This window comes from Hyalella azteca, unplaced genomic scaffold (genome assembly GCF_000764305.2).
Source record: "Hyalella azteca isolate HAZT.00-mixed unplaced genomic scaffold, Hazt_2.0.2 contig5320, whole genome shotgun sequence".
NCBI lineage: Eukaryota > Metazoa > Arthropoda > Malacostraca > Amphipoda > Hyalellidae > Hyalella > Hyalella azteca.
In genome coordinates this window covers 316,039-335,926 of record NW_025935514.1, presented here as the reverse complement: position 1 = coordinate 335,926, position 19,888 = coordinate 316,039, and the positions used below count along the sequence as shown (strand labels likewise).

Genomic DNA, 19,888 nt, shown 5'->3' with positions numbered 1-19,888 from the left:
ATTTTTTTTCTTGTTATATTTATTTCTTCACTCTAATTATAAGTTTATAACTCACTAGGCGGAGGCACAACTGGGATTGTTGTTAAATTAAAAAAACATTTAATTCAGTGCCCGAGATTCAGGCGTACAGCCCTTGGCAATCATTTTCATTTATCGGAATAATTAATCAATCATCACATTCAAATTCTTGTATCTGATCTCGGGCTCGTTGATTATTTTTTATTTCCCATTTATCAGCTGGAAATTTTTGGTCGAGTGAAAGCATGTAAAAGAATAGACATTTCTAAAATATTGTGTTTGCAGTCACAAACATTTTTAGCCCAGGTTTTATGCATAACTTGTTTCATAAAATAAGTATTCCAATTACTATCTTTCCTTACTCATACTCCAAACTCAAGCAAAGTTTGGAGTATGAGTAAGAAAGAACTCATCAAAATCTACAGACACCGCTCGCTAGATATTTCATCGGTACATAAGTGAAGTTGCGAGGAAATAGGTTCGTAAAAGCTATAGAAATAGATGAAGTTTTATTAAGCAAGTCTAACTTGCAAGCTTTATTTGAGAAATTCATGCGCTGAAAAATTTTAGAATTAAAATAGATTTATCATGCTTTGAAAAGATGGACATAAATATAATAAAATGCCGTCCTTTAATCACCACTATATTTATAGATAAATAGTTGAGTGCACATAGCTTCGTTTCGTCACTTGTCGAATTGCTCCTAAATACAAAAGGAAAAGCACGCTAGATATTTCTTGGATTAATATGAGGAAAAATGAGCCCTATAAATTACACGAATTAACAGAAAATGAAACACAAGCTTTGTATTAAATTGAATAATGAAAGTGCATGAGTTTAATTATCAAACGTCGTTGCAAAACATGAAGATTTACCATTCTTTTGGACTATTGCCACGTGTCGCCATTTTGTTGATCACAATTACACTTTCATCCGAAGCTATTCTCATATGGATAATCTTATACTAAAAATGAGCTGCTTGGCCTTCTTTACGGCGTTAGTAAAAACCCAACAACCCAAGAAAACCCAAGTATGATTCTCTCTCATGGAACATATTTTTTTTGCGGAACAGTCCTCCGAATAGCATTTAGATTTAAATTTAAAAATAATAATCAATAATTTTTTGTTCATGCATCGTCCTTGTGCTTGAAAACATTTCTATTACATTGAAATGGATAGATAAATAGTTAGTTCCACTATTAGAGTTACACTGTCAAATAGGTTGTTGAGCCTATGGTGGGCAACAGAGTTTTAAAATGTGCTTAATAAACACGTAGAACAGCAAAATAATATATTCCTTCTAAAGTAGTTTCTAACAACTAGCATTCCATTTATTTGCGTATATGATGTAGTGCCAAAATACTCCTAGGGTAAAATGTTCTTGAGCAGTCCAATTAAGGGTTCGCGTGTGCGAACATAATGCTGCTTTTGCGGCGTTAGATTTTGCGTACATGGCTTCCACTCTTAAAGTTTTTAACGTTTTATTTTGCGTACATCCTTAAAATTTAATAGTGTCAATATCACATAAAATCAAATTTTTTCCGATGGGGGAACGAGTCAATTCAAATCTCGAATTATTTAAAATAAACAACACCAAAATTGAGACTGCAATTTGACAGAACGAACATTGCTCGAGATTAAGTTCTGAAGCGGGAGGTTCTGTGTCGAACGCTTCGATACTATTTGAAGTTCTTAGCAAGACACAGCACTGAAAAAGTTGTGGTGGAGTCGCAGACACAGTCACGCATTATGTCGTTGGTATTGAACCGCAAGCAGAACTCAGTCGGAAGGTCGGAGAAATCGTTGACAAAATTATTTGCGTTGTAAGGCCTCATGGTCAGCCAATACCACTTGCCGTCCATTTTCCTCAGTCCCATCCAAACTTCCGGACGCGGACCTTATAGATTAAATTTTGAGATGAATAGCAGTGGATGGAAAAAAGTGTGTTATTAATGTTTCACTATTTCACTTACAGTTAATTCATTAAAATGGTCGAATTAAAATCCAAATTTTGGCTTCAGTGAGTAGGTGACGAAATTAAGTTACGATCTCGCTGTCAAGATCAAGATCTATCAAGATAAGCATCTGCAAGTGATGCTCCGGATCGACACTTCAGCGAGCTCGGCTGCGAACCCGCCTGCGAACTCGAATGCAGAACCTAACTTCATTTTCAACTCAACCAGCCATAAATCCATCAATAATGGACGGATTTTATTCAAATTTGGAATATAAGTAGATAATATTAGTAATTTGTGGACGGAATTTTTTCAGATTTTTACAGCGATAACTTTTTTATTAATACGGAAAACCTAACTGCATTTTCAACTCAACCAGCCATAAATCCATCAATAATGGACGGATTTTATTCAAATTTGAAATATAAGTAGATAATATCAGTAATTTTTGGACGCAATTTTTTTAGATTTTTACATCAATAACTTTTTATTAATACGGAAAACCTAACTTCATTTTCAACTCAACCAGCCATAAATCCATCAATAATGGACGGATTTTATACAAATTTGAAATATGAGTAGATAATATCAGTAATTTGTGGACGGAATTTTTTCGGATTTTTGCATCAATAACTTTTTCATTAATACGGAAAACCTACCTGCATTTTTAACTTAACCAGCCATAAAACCATCAATAATGAACGGACTTTATTCAAATTTGAAATATGTTTAGATAATATCAGTAATTTGTATACGGAATCTTTTCAGATTTTTACATCAATAACTTTTTTTTATTAATACGGAAAACCTAACTAAACGTTCACCTCGCTGCCGGTTAGGTCCTAGTCAGGTCAAGTTTCAGTATTTTGTGGCATTAAAAAAAAATAATTGATGTAAAAATCTGAAACAAATCCGTCCACAAATTATTGATAACATCTACTTAATTTTCAAATTTGAATGAAATCCGTTCGGTATTTATGGATTTATGGCTGGTTGAGTTGAAAATGAAGTTAGGTTTACCCGCCGTATTAATATAAAAGTTATTGATGTAAAAATCTGAAAAAATTCCGTCCAAAAATTACTGATATTATCTACTCATATATCAAATTTGAATAAAATCCGTCCATTATTGATGGATTTATGGCTGGTTGAGTTGAAAATGAAGTTGGGTTTTGCATTCGAGTTCGCAGGCGAGTTCGCAGCCGAGCTCGCTGAAGTGTCGATCCGGTAAGTGATGCTCGTAATAAACATTTGAGTTGTAAATGTACACAATAGAACAAGTCCTTGCAGGTACAGAGTCGTACCAACAGAGCACAAGCAGTCAGTCGGTACATGATTACTATTGCCAGGTAAACTGAAACCTGACATTACAAAGGCAACACGATAACAAATGAACACTGATGTTTATTTAAGTTTGTATAGTTAATATTTGGTTTAAATCAACAGAAATATTATTGTAATAATAATTTGTATTGTGGTTTCAAATTTGATTAAGCCAACCTATGACTAGAAAGCACCATATGAGTTCGATGTGAAGGTCGCTCGTTTGAAACCAAGGCTTATATATGCATTTCACAATTTTGTTTTTTACGCATAAATCTACGGAAACTTACTAAAAGAGTTCAGATAGGTGATCAGTCCGGCCAGCTGGGAGTCCTGCTCCATGGTGAAGAGATCGCTGCCGCGCTGGAGGCAGAAGTCGCGGGCGTCGGTGAAGGTTCGTGCGACGGAATCGAACAGCAAGCAACCGATGCTTGTGAGTACAAATCCCGGCATGGCGGCGCAGCTGGAGTACTGGGTGACAGGGAACGCTGCAAAAAATAGGAAGTTTTGCTTTATTGCTTATTTTTTAGTAATCAGGGTGGACCTCTCATAAGTCTGGATATCTCAAAATCTTGAATATGGCATAAATCCACGAGCCCTAATTGTTATTCTTTTTCCTCGATCTCGTGCACTTTAAATCACGTGGAGTATTTAAATCTGTAATGAAAGCTAAGCATTTTATTATATTTCCAATGTATCATGTCGTAAGGAAAGAAGAAAGGATAAAAATGTACAGATTAATTTTAAATTCACTTCACGGTGCGTAAGATATAAAACCCTCGCAATAAAGACAGTCTACTCACGTCGAGACATGAAGCACGGACTTGCAGAGTGAGATATGACGGCGACGCCCACGGCCACGCCGCGAGTCTGCCACCAAGAGCAGCGCGGTGCTTCGTAACAAACCAGCGCCGCCTGGCCGAGCGTCGCCCAAGCCAGGCACTGCATGCGGTCTTCTATCACCGATGAATTTTTCGCGAGGCTTGCGTCAGCGGCAAGAGCGCTTGTATCGCATCGACTTGGCTGCCATATCTTATTAATTCTCTCAGCTACAGCAATGGTCAAGGTATATGATATCCAAAGTAGGAACTTCATTGAAAATGTGTAATGCGCTGCTGCAGGACACTGCCAATATTCAAATACTGATTAGTGAACGCTTCTGTTTTGAAGTCTGTGCGAGGAAATGTAAATGGTTGGAACTTGAGGTGTTGCTCACATTTGTTCGGTCATCCAACTGAAAAATATTTGCAGATCCACCTAGATTGAACTCTTCATGACAACGACACATTCCCATTTGACTCATCACAAGTCGTATTTTTCAGTGAGCTTGCGTGAATTTACATTTTAGTTGAGTGCGATGATAATTACATCGATTACCGGTGATCACTTAAGTGGTCGAAAAAGCCTGCGTACTTCTCGATTGGGTCGACCCGCAGTGAGTCTATCACAACGATGAACTGTCTTTCACATGCTCACGCACGCCCTATCTGCACTAAAAGCATCTCGCGTTTTATATTGTTCACAATGGATTGAAGTAGCAGCGCAGTTAGTAAGTGGCATTGCAGCAAAATGTTCATTGATTGGTCATAATCAATGCACTTAGAAGCGATTTCTTCTGTGCAGTGGTTATTAGGGAGCTCGCGTTAGTGAGTTGTTTTTTTAGACTCATATCTGAGAAAGTTGAAGTTCGTCGATTTTATCCATGATATATAAAAGAATAAAATTCAGTAAATTTTAATATGAACTTTGTTTCACGAATGATTCACTCTGTGTACAATGTTAACCTACAGTGTACGCAGAATTATCCTACAGTGACTTTATTTGTAAGTTTACTTTTAAATGTTTCACCATCTGTCTTCAGATTCTCGGATTATATTTGACGCGTAGATGGCCGCGTATTCACGTATTATATTTGACACGTGCATACGTAGATGGCCGCGCAATTAGACAGTGGCGGCCATTAGCCAAGAACGGTGTGCCGCTAAGAGCCTGGCCGTCATACCGACGAGATGCATGTCAGTGGACACGGAACAGCGCTGGCCAATATCATAATGATTTTTATACTCCTGACTCTTTCTCCTTGTTACCTAAGTTATTCAAATTTTCATAACTTGGTTCAAACGACTGCCACGCCGTCTTTAGGCTCAGAAAATATACTGTATACTCGTGCATGAGTTATACAGAGTTGTATACATTTAGGAGGCTGGCTGCAATAAGTCAGCAGGTTGCCGTCACTTTTTGAGTGCTGCCTGCTCACGGCTAGACCTGGGCATTCCAGTTTGCCGTTTGTACGCAACTCTCTGCTCTGTGATCGTTTTAACGTCTTCCTACCAGGATTAGTAAGGCAAATTACTCATTTCCAACGTATGAGTGCTGACATAGCCTCTGCTGCTATCAAAGTCAGGCATTCAACTCACGTGCGTCAAAAGATTTCCTGGCCGCTTAGTTTAGGTAGGAGTCTTTGCGTGTTAAAATCGGGGATTACAGCATTTTAGTGTCGCATGTTTGCCCATCAGCAAGAAAATTCCAACGACTAGTAACCTGATGGTTTGAACTCTCCTTGCTGGACGAAAGGGAGCCAGTGGATGCAGTGTACCCCGATTTTGCCAAAGCATTCGACATGGTTCTGCACGAGCGGCTCTTGCGTAAGTCAAGTTTTTGGGAATTGAGGGAAATGTACTCCAATGGATCAGAGATTTTCTAGTAGGTAGACGATAACATGTCAGTATCAACGGAACCGTATCAGACTGGGCAACAGTGCGCAGTGGTGTTCCACAAGGAAGCGTTCTTGGGCCTGTTTTGTTCGTTGCTTCTACAAACGATCTGCCAGAAGTAAAGTCAAGCGTGTGCCATATATGTATGCCAATGACACAAAAGCTTATAATGAAGTTAAGGATGCGTCAAATAGAGTGCAATTGCAAAATGATCATGTTTGTTTAGTTAGCTGGGCTGATACGTGGCAGCTGCGTTTTAATGCTGACAAGTGTAATGCATTGTTCTTCACCTCGGGATGAACAATGAACAGCAAGATTACACTATTAGAAGGCATGGTTGCAACGCGAGAGTAACGATTGAAAAGTCTATCGTGGAAAAAGATTTGAGAGATTTTGTCGACAAGGAGCTGAAATTTTCTAGGCATATTGAAACGCAAGATAATTAATCCATAAACTTGATTGATTAGACGCTCTAAAGAGTTCCTATATGAAGAAGCTGTTGAAGAAGCAGAACACTGAAGCTGTTGTTCAGCGCTGTCGAGCGCCTGAACCCAGAGTTGGGCAACACCGTGTGGTCACCGAAACTTGAAAAAAATATATCGACGTCTGCGTGGTGACATCATTGAAGTATACAAGGATCCTCATGGTTTATAAAAGATCCCAGAAGGATTACTAGAATTTGAACAAGAACCAACACCATCGGCCACGGTTATAAACTGAATAAACTGCGTTGCAGCTTATCGACGCGACTTTGAGTTACCGTTATGTGGATCAGCCTCCCTGATTACATCGTTGACGCCAAGTATAAATGCGTTTCAGACTAGATTAGATAAAGCTATGGAGAAATATATGTTCAGACTTGAAATGCATACTAGCACCATATCGAACCTGATGGAACTCTAGTAGCCATTTCAAACCATCGTCAGTTTTGAAAAGATCCGGTCAAAGGGCCTGTTATTAGATCTACTGTGAACAAGTCACGAAACAAGAATCAGCGACAAGGCCACAACAGGTCTATTCTTCAGCGCCGACATCAATGATATGATAATAGTATTGTCACCCGTAATTGACGTAAGAGAATCTCATTGAGAAAAGTACCCTGCTCATTCACTTTTAATTCCTCAGGCGCATCGTAGAAGCACGTGAACTCGACTTTCATTTTAAATCACTCTTCTCCACTTAGTTGTGGCAAGTACCTACACCATAAATTTTTATCAACCGCTTTGCGCCTCGTTGTTGTGTGAACGTTCATCTGTCGCATCTGTTCTTCCCTTCGCCTTTTGTTGAGGCTACAACCCTCATTGACAAGGCAGCACAACGTGTCCATTTTTCCCTTCGCTTAAAATAACGCTCACATCGGGGCGTCACTTCCGTTCTTCCAGGTGTGATCTCGAGAACCGCGCACCTCCCACAATTTGTCAATTTATTCTCCCTTACAATATTCGCCCACACTCCATCGTATCATTCTCCCGTCCACTGAAACTGCCAAGTCAGCATTCCAGGCATTCCTGACAGTAGCATTCCTTCAAGCTTCATAGATGGGGAAATACTCGTACCAACTCTGGACAGGAATCGATGATCGCTAATGCAGCAGTAGCTCACATGCGATCCTTCATTTCATATTCATCAAGGAGTATGATTCAAGTGGTAACAAAATTCACATTTCTATCAAGCCCGACGAAAATGACGAATAAATCTTCGAATAAAATAAAATTCAACCATATATAAACAATTTACAATAAAATACTTTTCAAGATTTCATAAATGCACGGAATCATATTCCTCTCACTACAAACGTCAACATCCTCTATAGACAAAGCCGTAAATGATAAAACTACATTAGTTGGAAAATTTTTCATCGAAGAATCCATTGATTTTCAGTTCAATAATAAAGCGAAACTAATAGTTTATATCACCATCCAGACCTGTGGTCCGACTCTGGAAGGCTCCGACATGATTTAGCAGCTAATCTAAGTGGAATGAATCATCAATGGCTGAACTGACTCTCTCGAGTACATAATAACTCAAGGTAGAAGAAGCGTTGTAGATCAATTCTACACACGAAATGTAAAGAAGATGTTCGCCGCTACTTTTAAGACTATTGTACGAATAAAACTTCATATCACATAAGCGGTAGTTATCACAAATTTGCAACAGGAAAAACAGCATATCGCAATCCAAAAAAAATCACCTTTCCTGTTTATAATTTATCTATAATGAGAAGAGCGGTACTTCAAAACGTCAAACGTTGCAGTGCCGACTCGAACAACACTATACTGAGGCACTGTACTCTATCATGACATTGTACTCTTCCATGTACTCTGTATTGAGGCACTGTACTCTACCAGTTTTCTGTCTACCGTGACACTGTACTCTACCGTGACACTGTACTCTACCGTGACACTGTACTCTACCGTGACACTGTACTCTACCGTGACATTGCACTCTATCGTGACACTGTGCTCTACCGTGACACTGTACTCTACCGTGACACTGCACTCTACCGTGACACTGCACTCCTTAGTAACCATGACAGTATTTCAAGATATCGTGGCTACGACGTTCGCCGCCTCAATAACGGTAAGTCTGACGTATTTTACGACCAGATTTAAGCGCAATCATACAAACTAGATGAGCTGTTTCTCCTCCTGTTCAGACTCTTCGAAAACGCGTGGCTTAAATTTGATTAGCACTTGTCTGGGACTCTTCGGCCATTCTACAGACTACTTTACCGGCCAAATTTAATAAGGAGTTATTCAAGTACAGCCAAAAACGCCGAATAGCCATAAAAGCTTAAATTCCTTCCACTGTTACTTATAAATGTTGTTCTTATTCTGATTTTGCAATGAAAAAATAAGTCCAGAATCCTCTACTATTATAATTTGACCAGACGCCATCAATGCAGCTCCGGATATTGCAGAGGAAGAGAGCTTCTGTTCACTGAAGGGCGACGACGAATTCCTGGCAAAAAGTACAAATAATAATGACATGAAATTTAAGCCAATTCTTGTGAAGAAAGTAAAACTTCAACTCAGTTGAAAACCCGGCATTGATGAATTACATTAAGTAGAGTGAACAAAAATCAGCATTTTTCAAAGCAAAAAATTTCTAAGCCCTAACTGGATGAGCAATACTGCGTTTTCAAACTATTGCATACAAGTTTGATTTTTAAATTTCATTATTGCGTGCTTATAGTCCTTCAGCGAGGATAATGTCACATTTTGCCTAGTGAGAGTTACTATCCACGAAAGGCACAGATCTACAATGATGATCTGGAATGATGAATGATGAACCTTAATTCAAACCATATATGGTACTCTCATTTCGCACAAATAACAAACAACTGCAAAATGATAACCAAAGGTGCAGCTCCCATCTCACCCGTCATTGGCAGTCAAAACGCGAGTATTAAAACCCAGCCGAGAGGAGCTTGGGTCGCAGGAACAGCTCACCCAGCGCCCCCTCGAATCCCGGCACAGCAGCTCCAGCCGATCCTGTCACAAATACAAACTCACGGACTGCAATTTGTCAACTAAACTGTACTTTTTGATCGATAAATTGAAACAACTTTGGGATGTCTTTCCAAAAGGATACATGATATCGAATTACTCACTCGATGATGAACAGCCAGGGCGATGGTTTCGATAATAGCCTCGTTATTAAAAGACTTCGTTGCTGATTCACAATGTTGAATAGATCCAGCGATGTCTTCTTCACCTTGGCCTAACTCTACATGAGCTGTGAAGTCAATATTATCGACAGCGGTAGATGAATTATTTTCAGATGCGGAAGACGCCTCCCATTCATTAGCACCAGAGGTACAAGATGCCAATTGGTCCCCAGAGCCAGTAGTTTTCTGTAATACCATAGTCAAAGGACTCCAGTTGAGAGGGATCTTCTTCAATAAAACGTCGAGTCTTGTATCCAGCAAGAAAATGAATTCGTCACCAATGCCCAAAACCACGCCAGTAAACTGATTCAGATTCGAAGACGAGATCAGAGGCATGAGACCTCGAAGAGGCGTTGAGAAGAAAGTAGTGTTGAGACGGCGTACTTCACATAACAGTTCTTGTCGCTGCCACCGCTCTCTATGGACAACCTCCAGCTCTATCACACTGACATTGCTCTCTTCATTTGTAGAGCTGTAGGCGAGGGCAAGGCTCCAGCCTCCACAGCCACAACAGAGAACTTCTTCACGCTCAGTTCCTGGCAGTTTAAAATCCGTTGCCAGCAGTGAGATTTGTGGGTCTACTATACAATTATGCCGCGCATCAAGCTCTACCAACAATGCGCGCCAAGTTCCCGTCGAATTAAGAGGCCAAATGATAACAAAGCGGCTGAGTGACGTCGATTCAGAATTTTTTGTGGCTGTTTGCGATGACGACGTGAAGATCTCAGCTCTCGACGGCTGGGAGAAGCGACTGCGAGGGTAGGAAGGAGAAATTGTACCGTACGTTTCAGAAAGTTCATTCGCAGCTCTCGGAGAAACTTTAGTTCCAAACTCTTCAGTAATCTCCAGAGGAGGCACCACGGTGGTTGTGTTTTGAACGTGACATCGTAACTCAGTTGCAGCAGTCACATCGACACAGCAATCGTCTTTAGGGTGTACCGATCTAGTCAGCAAACTACTAACAAACAACCTGAAACAAAGAAATTGTGTTAATATTAAGTTTAAAAATTAATGTGATGGTAGTAAAAAATTATAGCACTCACTAAAAACATGCATGACTGTAAAAATTCAAAATTAAAATAAATGTTTAATATAAAAACATAGAATGAGTAAACAAGAAAAAAAGCATACCGTGTTTTAAATCAGAGAGCTACGCACCTCTCGGGAACACCTTCATTTGGTAAAAAGTCGTAGCTTTCTTCCGTCACTTTGATCCAACTCATCTCAGGGGTTGCTGTATCTCCTGACCATATCTGAAGCCCCGTAGCGTGAAGCAGCAAAATGTAACAAAAACCTGAGGAGTTATTGCAAGGTTGCACGCAACACCGAAGTATCCTCACATTATTGTCCTTCTGAAGATGGTAACAGCGACGGAAGACGCCTTCGTGCACGTCAGCTACCTCCAGCGTGGTCCGTTCTGCTGTCGAGTTGTGCGTGTCATTAATTACTGGTACGTTAGTCGAGTCTTCAATATCAGAAAGACGCTTCGCCTTTTCCTCGAGCTTTTCACCGCATAGGCGTTCTGTGGGTAGGCGAGGACTGACATTCATGCCTGGATTACTGCTTATATGAGCCTTTTTCGCTTTCAGAGTAACTTCATGCTCTGGCTTACGTTTCCTAGAATGGAATTTGTCATGACGAAATTGATAATTGTCTTTTGGGATGATCGGCGACAGGCAAGTTGACTCTAAGGAGCTTGCCAAACGAACGTTAGACGAAGCGATTGGTGATGAATCAGGTGAATTTTCTTTGTCTTCCCTGAAAAAATGAGAGCCGCTTCCAATACCAGGAACAGAATGAATTTGAACATCGATCCTTTCGTTAATTTCTTTACACTTTTTTAAATCATTCTGCTGAGAAGTGAGAAGTTCGAGTTCCTCGGTCACTGTTATTTCTTTCTTGAGTGATTGCAAATTACTCGATTTGCCAAGTAAATCTTGAAGTTTAGTCGACGTAAAAACAGAACCAGGCCTAGTATGACACCCACGGTTTTTACGCGGACCTCTCTCGTCTTTTGCTTGGTTACCGAATGGAGCAAAACACTGATGCGCCATAGTTGCTGGTGTACTAATCACATTGCCCTCGTCTTCAGTGGAAGATTCTTCCGTCTCCTGAACAACATTGACGTCATCGTCAGCTACGCTGGTAGGAGCCTGAGAAACGAAAAAAATATCGGGAGAGCCATCTCGGAAGGTCACATTTTTCTTAGTTTCAGCACAAATTGTCTCAGACACATCAAGAGAAGCCAGCCTCGAAGTATTGCCGCCGAATTCAGTAGGAGAGGTATCATTCATCTGAAAGTTATCGGGCAATTTGCTCTCGTCAAGTGACCTGGTATCGTTCATAGCGAATTTTATAATTTCGGTCCGATGTGTATTATCAGAATCAGACAGAATATGTGAGTCCGCTTCACATGGAGCAGCGTCTGTCATGGATCTAGCTGCTGAATTTACAGAGGCTATCTGAAGTGGCTCAATAGTCGAGCCAGCCGTTGATTCCGACCGATTGTTAACTTTATCAGTGACTGTCACCGAAAGAAACGGTGTTTCAGAATCTGATGCATGCACTCCCGTGTGCCGGACCGTAGGCTCACATTGTTTCAACTCAGCATGAATTATTTCGTTCACTGCTCTATCGATCATTTGATCCGATTTGGCCGAGGGTGGGTCTCTCAACCACCGATCAGAGTCATTACTAAACGCATGAAATTGACTAACGGTTGCTGGTTCTTCTGTAATATTTTCACCCCAGCCTGTGTTTGCTACTGGCTTGGCAGCTTGAGGTGACCTAGCAGGGCATCGGCCACTGAGTCCAGGGGCGTTTATATCGTTTGGTGTTCCAGCGGACAGTCGTCGGGTAGCAGGACAGGGAGCTTCGGGGCCGGTTTCTCGCTCGGACTTCCTGTCTGGCCCATCTTGCTGCGTTTTTCCTGTAAAATTAAAACCTAGTTAAACGAATGAGAAAAAAATTCTGAGGGATTCAGGGAAAACGATTACAGGGCCTAGGAGAGACGCCAATAAGCCTAAATTGAGGTTTTGGTGCGTGCATTTAAAAACAACAATGTTATACAAACATTTTTGAATAACATGTAATAGGATTTTACCTCTTAATGAAAGGTTTTTCAATTCAAATCAATTGTAATTCAATCGCAATTATAAGTAGAATATGGGAAGAGATAAAAGAAGAAATATCAATTTCGTTCCATCATCAACGCAATTAAAGAGTAGAATATTGTAAAATATTTAAGAAAGACACAGTATTTCGCTCGGAAATTAAAAAAAAATGTAACAGAAAAAGACACCGGGGCTGACCGCGTCGCGCGCGTGCGTGGCGTCTGGTCTGGAGGAGTCGGTCGTAGCGGTGCAGCTGACGGCTCTTGCGCGCCAGCGCCGCCTGCAGCGCCCGCAACTGGCAGCTCAGCTCCTGAACACACAATGCACGGTAAAAACATGTAGCGCACGGTGAAAACATGTAGTACGCGGTGAAAACATGTAGTACGCGGTGAAAACATGTAGTGCACGGTGAAAACGGGTAGTGCACGGTGAAAACAGGTAGTGCACGGTGAAAACAGGTAGTGCACGGTGAAAACATGTAGTGCACGGTGAAAACACTAACACGGCACGATGAAAACACTAACAGGGCACGATGAAAACACTAACAGGGCACGATGAAAACACTAACAGGGCACGATGAAAACACTAACAGGGCACGATGAAAACACTAACAGGGCACAGTGAAAACATGTAGTGAACGGTGAAAACTATGCACGTTCAGAACAGGGTGTGGTGAAAACGGCAAGTTCAAAATAGGATACTATGAAAGAGGCGCATGTTCAAAACAGGGTACAGTGAAAACAGTGCACAGTTAAACCATTACAAGTTTAAGACGAAACACAGTAAAAAAACACTGAAAATAGAATAAATATGACAAGCCATACATGGTGAAAACAATTCACGGACAAAAGCATATGGCTGATAATCCTAGCTCGTGGCTGTCGAGAATCTCATCCTTCATGATTGATCGCTCTTCTTTTATTGCATTTTCTGGCGATGAATTTATGCTTACTTGAAGCATGAGATCATTAAAAGGTCATTGCAACATTCGTGTTCCATCGCTGCTGGTTGACTTAATCGTGAACTCGAATTACGTGTTTCAAAACAAAAATAAACTCTCAGTAAGCAAGATAAAAACTTAAGAAAAAACAATGAATCAGTCCAAGAAAACGCTTTGTTGCCAAAAAAAAATTAGCCAAAGTAATGTCAACACTGACGTACAATTTATATAGTTCAACAGTCCAGTATTCAAATTAAGAGATTAATACGATCCTATATACGGTAGGCCATTTCTAAAGCAATACAAGGTGTAATTAATATCAGCGAACGTCGAACTTTATGCTCGCAAGAAAAGTATTTAATAGAAGCACACATTTTCACATAGAAGCACACATTTAATGAAGCACAATAGAAGCACACATTTAATAGAAGCACACTTACATTTTCGTCGTCGTCCATCATCAGACGCAGCGCTGACCACAAAGAGATCTCACAGACTCTCTTTGTCTCTTTCCCTTAGCAACTTCTAAAAAATTCTCGTCTTTTTACGCGTCTATGGACAAGTTTTGTCTAATAATAACTCATAACAATTATATGTTCAAGTGCAAAGCCAGAAATTGATTTAGGTATCAATTTGACCTTTGCTTCCAGGAATGCTGATGAAAAACGCATACAAAAATGTTGATAAGTTTCAATATCGGTAATTCCAACTTCAAGACATGAGATAGCCTCCCATAGCAGTGACTTCAGTGTAACTGAATACATTCCACTCAGCTTCATGTTTTACAAGAGACATTTTGCCAATGAGTTGATTCAATAATAGCTCAACATTGCCCATAGCCGATAATTACTAATAAAATAAAAAATAAATGAAATTAGGCGTAGTATATCAAGTCTATCGTGCGTAATGAAAACATTCCGAGAGCTTGGCTAAAGATTTTGAATATAAAGCCGTGAGCGACGTGAGAGCCAAAAGTAGAACCGAGCTGTTCAGAGACATGTAGTAAAATTAAATTATATTGAATTTGAACATTTATAAAAAAGGTAATGAGCGTCAAGGATGGGGGGGAAGCTCGGCTCCCCAAGCAGGGAGCGTAATGGGCTTCATAAGCCTGCTCGCTCCTGCCCCTCGCCAAAATATGCCTAAGTAAATAGAAATCTTGTCTCAGGCTGTCAACCATAACCTGCTGGTCACCTGACTTATTGTTTGCCTCCGAATGAGGAATTTGGTACACAAAGTTAAATCGAATTGCAGAGACTCGCGTCCAAATCCACATTGAAATACTGACACGCGAGACAAATTAAACAATCGAATTTAGTCTTTTACCAAATCAAGAGCAAAACTTCCCGTAATTAGGGATTGAGTAGAACTGATAACAGACTAGCACTCGTTATGTCCGCAGTGGGATACCAGTCAAGAAATTGGACGAAAATCATAAACACGAATCAATAACTTTAAAATATCAATTTTACTCTTTTTAATAAAAACTTGAACACCGTTTTGCTCCTCGTAAATTACAATAGAACTATTAAAAAAGAGCAGTAGTTCACCTTTATATTATCTAATTTTAATTTTGATTATAATAATTTACTATAAAGCAGTGACTGGATAATTGAAAAGTCTTAGATTTTACTCGAAACGTAGATTTAGAAAAACAATTAAAAAAGTACTAGAAACTTCACAGAAAAAGTTTTAATATTCACCAGGCAAGAAACGAAATAAAATCAATAGCCTCTAAATCAATGACTACAAATAGGAGTTCAAAACTTGGAGAAGTACAGTCGGCGCAACTGCAATAATACCGACTACACTCTTATTCAGACCAGCTTCCACCAAACATGTATTCAAGCATATACATCTTACCACTTCCGAATCTCAACTTTCTATATACGAAGCCAGAAAACTTTCATGAAGCAAAGTTAACTAATACAAAATTGACCTGCAAAAATAAAAGAGAGCTTCACACTAATATAGCAGCGCATAAAAAAACGACATTTTTCAAGTCAGAGAACTATTACATAGCCTATTAGAAGAATAAAAGCTGTAATTTGTTGTGAGCGAACACCTGAGGAGAAATAACAATGTCATTGTTGACAGCCTTCATAACTTACAACGACTCGCACATAAAACATGGGCAACACTGAGACAATAATAAAATATTCATCTGAGAGGCTTCCATAAAATTGCGAATCTGCATTCGATAACTTTCATTTGCTTCACCACGGACAACGTACATAGATTTCCAAAGAGAGGTTGTATTCTAACAAGCCACGACCAAAATAAACATCCACGTAAACAAAAATGTTAAATTTTCGATTTCAACTAAAGTTACAGATGACACTAAAGAAACTTGCAATTTCTCACTAACACTTGCGCAATACCACCCAAGTCTCTCCAAAATTTATCAATGGGTCAAAACTTTACGCAATGACAATCTTAATATCCCTATCATCGAACTCATTGCCGACATGAACGAAGCATGTTTCTCCGTCTCTACTGAAAGTTGTGAACGCTCGGTCCAACACTCGGGGCATGTCTCCATTCTCAGGTTCAAATGAAGGCATTAAAACATAACCATGAGAGGGAATGTTCGAGCCAGCGTCAGTAGTTACAGAAGACTTGTTCTGAGTAGCGTCTGTAGGCCCAGAACATGACAATGCAGAGCTACACACTGCGTCCATATCTACAGTATGAGTTGAAGACGCCGATGCATTAAAAGCTTCACCAGAGGCTTCAAGCACACCAGGAGAACACGTGTCCATTTCGGTTATTTCTATAGGAATGAAGCCGCACGAGACATGAGGAGCTGGATTATATGAATTCAACACGATTGTCTCCACTGAAGATGCTTCGGGAGAAGCAAAAGAGGAATAGATTCTCTTCGAGTTCTTTTCAACAGATGATGAATGCCTTAAAATTTCCGTATTTATGGCTTCACTAGAAAATGACGGAGTTTGAAGGATATGGTTAGAATGCCGTACGTCTTGAGCTTGATCATTGTTGAATGTAAGTGTAATTATACCCTCTGATGCACTGGCTTCCATGTCATCATTAACAGGGAATCCGTCCACAATTGGTAACCTTGACAACAAGTTTTCAGAAATCGCCCTAAATTCATATAATTGCCTTTCGTCCGAAGAAGAAGCTAGTCGATCAATGACAGCATGGAAGTTTTCCAAGACTTTCTCTCGTACGCGTTCTAGTGATCTTTTACTGGCATCAGAGTTTCGGACTTCAGATTGTACAGCAATCGGCGGCAGATGACTAATGCTATCTATTTCTTTCTCGGGTAGTTTGATTTTGGAGATTTTTTCTAATCTAGGAATGATTGGCGGCAAGTCGCTGGCAAGAGACGACGCCTGTTTACGCTTCACCTTCATCATCACGTTGTAGACGTCTTTAGACTTGATCAAATTTGTACGCTGAGCAGAATCAGGTTTGTTTCCTAGAACATCTTCAATTATTTCACTGAAGTTCATTCCAGTATTTAGTTTACTGGATATAATTTGTTTATCTGCTTTCGGAACTCTGAGATGAACAAGTTGTAAGTCGTGACCATAATGAGAGTTACACAAGTGCATCATCACTCGGCCGGTTGCAAACAACTCTTTAGTTTTGACATAGGCTGTGCAATGACCTTCGATTTTACACGAGCCTTGATTTTTTGTACGCCGCTGAACTGTTTGCTTGGATACTCTATAGAAACCTGACCTATTACAGCGATAATAAACCACTTTAGATTTCTGATTGAAATTGGCAGTATTGATGCAAAATTCCACGTTATTCTCACGTTCAAATTTTTTCAAAAAATTATCGAATTTCGCCGAATTTTCAAATTCAATAACTATCTCGGTGAAGGAATGACCATGGCACTGGGACAAGTGTTCACGAAGTTGCGACAGTTGGAAACACTTGAAATCACACCCCATCTCTTGACACCGCACTTTTTTCTCCTTGTAACCTGCAATAGAGCAGGGAAATCACTGTGACAACATACCATATATTTTCAGTCCCTAAAAATTTTAAGTAAACTAATAAATTTTCCAACAGGATTACACATGGTTCAGGATTAAATTTTCCTCACCTAGTGACATCTAAGGAGAAAAATATGAGGGCAGCAAATTTTCATGAAAATATATTGCAATTTTTAGCTCCTTACCATCAGTTTTGTCCATTCTGTGAACTTTGTGTATGTGAAGAAGAAGTCCTCGATGAGACTGGAGGATTCTAGAGCAAATTGAACATACATGCTTCTCAAGACATTTTAAAATTGGAGATGAACTCATTGTGGTTTAGTTCTGTTTTTAATGAAACAAATATTATAATCAACTAATTGGAAAACTTGTAATTAATTTTATTTCACTACAGATTGCAAAACTTGTTGAATTAAATAAGCTACATTAACTCAGAATATTTACATAATATTTATTTGGGACCAAACAAAGCAGTTCGCAGCAAAATTGCTGGCAATTCCACTTGAACTCATGGCATGGTTACTAAACATGGCGCAAACACATGTCTCTATGCCCCAAGTATGGTAAGGAAGATCTAGTTGCAACTTGGCGATAACAGAAATTCCACCCATATCACTGCTACAAAATGAATACTAAGCTACTTATATACTGGAAGGAACTTTTTATGCAGTTTCATTTATAAGATAGATCATTTCCAAGTATCAATGTCACTACAGCATGGAATATATTTTCCTTATAAGCTGCAACTTGAGCCTTCCTGCCATTTGTAGCTGCAAAATTCCTGCTGAATTATCCCTTATCAAAATTTTTAATAAGAGTGCAATCAGTAGATGATTGAGGCTTCACCAGAGGTTTCACTAATAAATTGACTAACACCAGAGGCTTCAGCAGTGTGGAATTCTAGAGGGATATTAAATTAACCAGTACACATAGCATATTGGAAAGCAGGACCTGAAAGGTTGGAAAGTCCAGGAACTTTCCACTTCCAGTCCATTTTATTATATACATTATACATAGCCTATCACTTTTCAACTGTGATTGGTTACTTTATGGGATTGTGATTTTAGCCCCTTCCAGCTTTCCAGCTGTGATTGGTTAATGGAGTTGTAATGTTATCTGCTTTCTAGCTGTGATTGGTTGCTGGGGATGCTTTCAAGCTGTGATTGGTTGATGGGGATGCTTTCCAGCTGTGATTGGTTTACCTGGCAGAGCACTGTATCTAAGGAAAGCATTCCACCTTGGGTGGAAAGCTTTTTTATAAGTGAACCTCCATTTCTAGAATTCCACCCTGGGCTTCAGACCTCTTAATTAAAAAATGTAAATTTTTTAATTAAGCTTTTAATTAAGAGCTATTAAGATTTTAATCAAGAAAATTTTAATAATTGGACACAGCTTGGAACGAGCTGTGTGTGTCTAATTCCAAGCTGTGTCAGAATTAGTTTTTATGTGTCTAAAACTGTCACTCAACTTAATCATCTATTAATTTATTTAGGTACCACTTGAAATCAGCAAATACAAGTATACTTAAAGGATTCCTAATATATTTGCAGACTTATTTATAAGTCTTGAACCATAATACCTATTCTTTCTACACAAACAGTTCATCATTATTTGGTAGAGCAAGGTCAACTATCAACTTTGACACATTTTTTGATGTTCTCACTGGGTGACATGCACTGTCTCCCTTTGGATCTTAACATTTTCCTGCCAGACGGCCCAGACCCAATTTTTTGGCAATAGTATGGCGTGCAATAGTATGACGTCACTATTTCAACCATCAACAAATGCGTGGAACTAAGACAAAGCTTAATATAAAGGAAAAAGTTGAGAAGTGTTGGAATTACCCACGATGTCAGAATATACAGCGTTTACCTAACGCATGCGTGGAACTAAGACGAAGCTTAACATCAAGGAAAAAGTTGAAAAGTGTCAGAATTACCCACGATGTTGGTCGTTGGACAGTCGGAATATGGTGCGTTTAACGGTTTACCCTACCTAGGCTAACAAGTTTTGCTTAAGGCAGCAAATTCCCTTGAAATTCAAATTTTAAAAAGCAAAATAGGGTAAACGTGGTATATTCCGACACATTAAGGACGCATCGAGAAATGAAAAACTATAAAAAAAACGTATGCGTTACGTAAGTTCTGTTGCCTTCACATGACTCTCAAAACACTTCACTAC

General features: G+C 39.4%; 3 protein-coding genes across 3 annotated transcripts; all 3 read right to left on the bottom strand.

The window, feature by feature from the left end:
- Nucleotides 1-643: 643 nt before the first annotated feature.
- LOC108674253 lies at nucleotides 644-4,575 on the bottom strand. Its single transcript, XM_018162190.2, has 3 exons — nucleotides 4,100-4,575; nucleotides 3,587-3,784; nucleotides 644-1,915 (listed from the first exon to the last, which is right to left on the bottom strand). The coding sequence occupies exons 1-3, from the start codon at nucleotides 4,389-4,391 to the stop codon at nucleotides 1,698-1,700; spliced, it is 708 nt and encodes a 235-aa protein (XP_018017679.2). The 5' UTR covers nucleotides 4,392-4,575; the 3' UTR covers nucleotides 644-1,697.
- Nucleotides 4,576-8,169: 3,594 nt separating this feature from the next.
- Nucleotides 8,170-14,375, bottom strand: LOC108674252. The gene is made up of 6 exons (XM_018162189.2): nucleotides 14,174-14,375; nucleotides 12,992-13,103; nucleotides 10,839-12,609; nucleotides 9,624-10,650; nucleotides 9,392-9,504; nucleotides 8,170-8,971 (listed from the first exon to the last, which is right to left on the bottom strand). Exons 1-6 carry the CDS (start codon nucleotides 14,192-14,194, stop codon nucleotides 8,821-8,823), a joined length of 3,195 nt encoding a protein of 1,064 aa, XP_018017678.2. The 5' UTR covers nucleotides 14,195-14,375; the 3' UTR covers nucleotides 8,170-8,820.
- Nucleotides 14,376-15,226: 851 nt separating this feature from the next.
- On the bottom strand, nucleotides 15,227-18,048 carry LOC108674245. Its single transcript, XM_018162180.2, has 2 exons — nucleotides 17,893-18,048; nucleotides 15,227-17,694 (listed from the first exon to the last, which is right to left on the bottom strand). The coding sequence occupies exons 1-2, from the start codon at nucleotides 18,017-18,019 to the stop codon at nucleotides 16,154-16,156; spliced, it is 1,668 nt and encodes a 555-aa protein (XP_018017669.1). The 5' UTR covers nucleotides 18,020-18,048; the 3' UTR covers nucleotides 15,227-16,153.
- Between the last annotated feature and the right edge of the window lie 1,840 nt (nucleotides 18,049-19,888).

Bases quoted from the DNA above. Each gene is read 5' to 3' on its own strand.
- LOC108674253 (XM_018162190.2), bottom strand. From the start codon at position 4,391: ATGAAGTTCCTACTTTGGATATCATATACCTTGACCATTGCTGTAGCT. The intron at 3,785-4,099 runs GTGAGTAGACTG...TATTTTTTGCAG, and splicing joins TCCGTGCTTCATGTCTCGAC to CGTTCCCTGTCACCCAGTAC. The intron at 1,916-3,586 runs GTAAGTTTCCGT...TTAATCTATAAG, and splicing joins CACCTATCTGAACTCTTTTA to GTCCGCGTCCGGAAGTTTGG.
- LOC108674252 (XM_018162189.2), bottom strand. From the start codon at position 14,194: ATGATGGACGACGACGAAAAT. The intron at 13,104-14,173 runs GTAAGTGTGCTT...TTGTGTGTTCAG, and splicing joins TGATGGACGACGACGAAAAT to GAGCTGAGCTGCCAGTTGCG. The intron at 12,610-12,991 runs GTCAGCCCCGGT...TTAATTTTACAG, and splicing joins CCACGCACGCGCGCGACGCG to GAAAAACGCAGCAAGATGGG.
- LOC108674245 (XM_018162180.2), bottom strand. From the start codon at position 18,019: ATGAGTTCATCTCCAATTTTAAAATGTCTTGAGAAGCATGTATGTTCA. The intron at 17,695-17,892 runs GTAAGGAGCTAA...GCTCTATTGCAG, and splicing joins CAGAATGGACAAAACTGATG to GTTACAAGGAGAAAAAAGTG.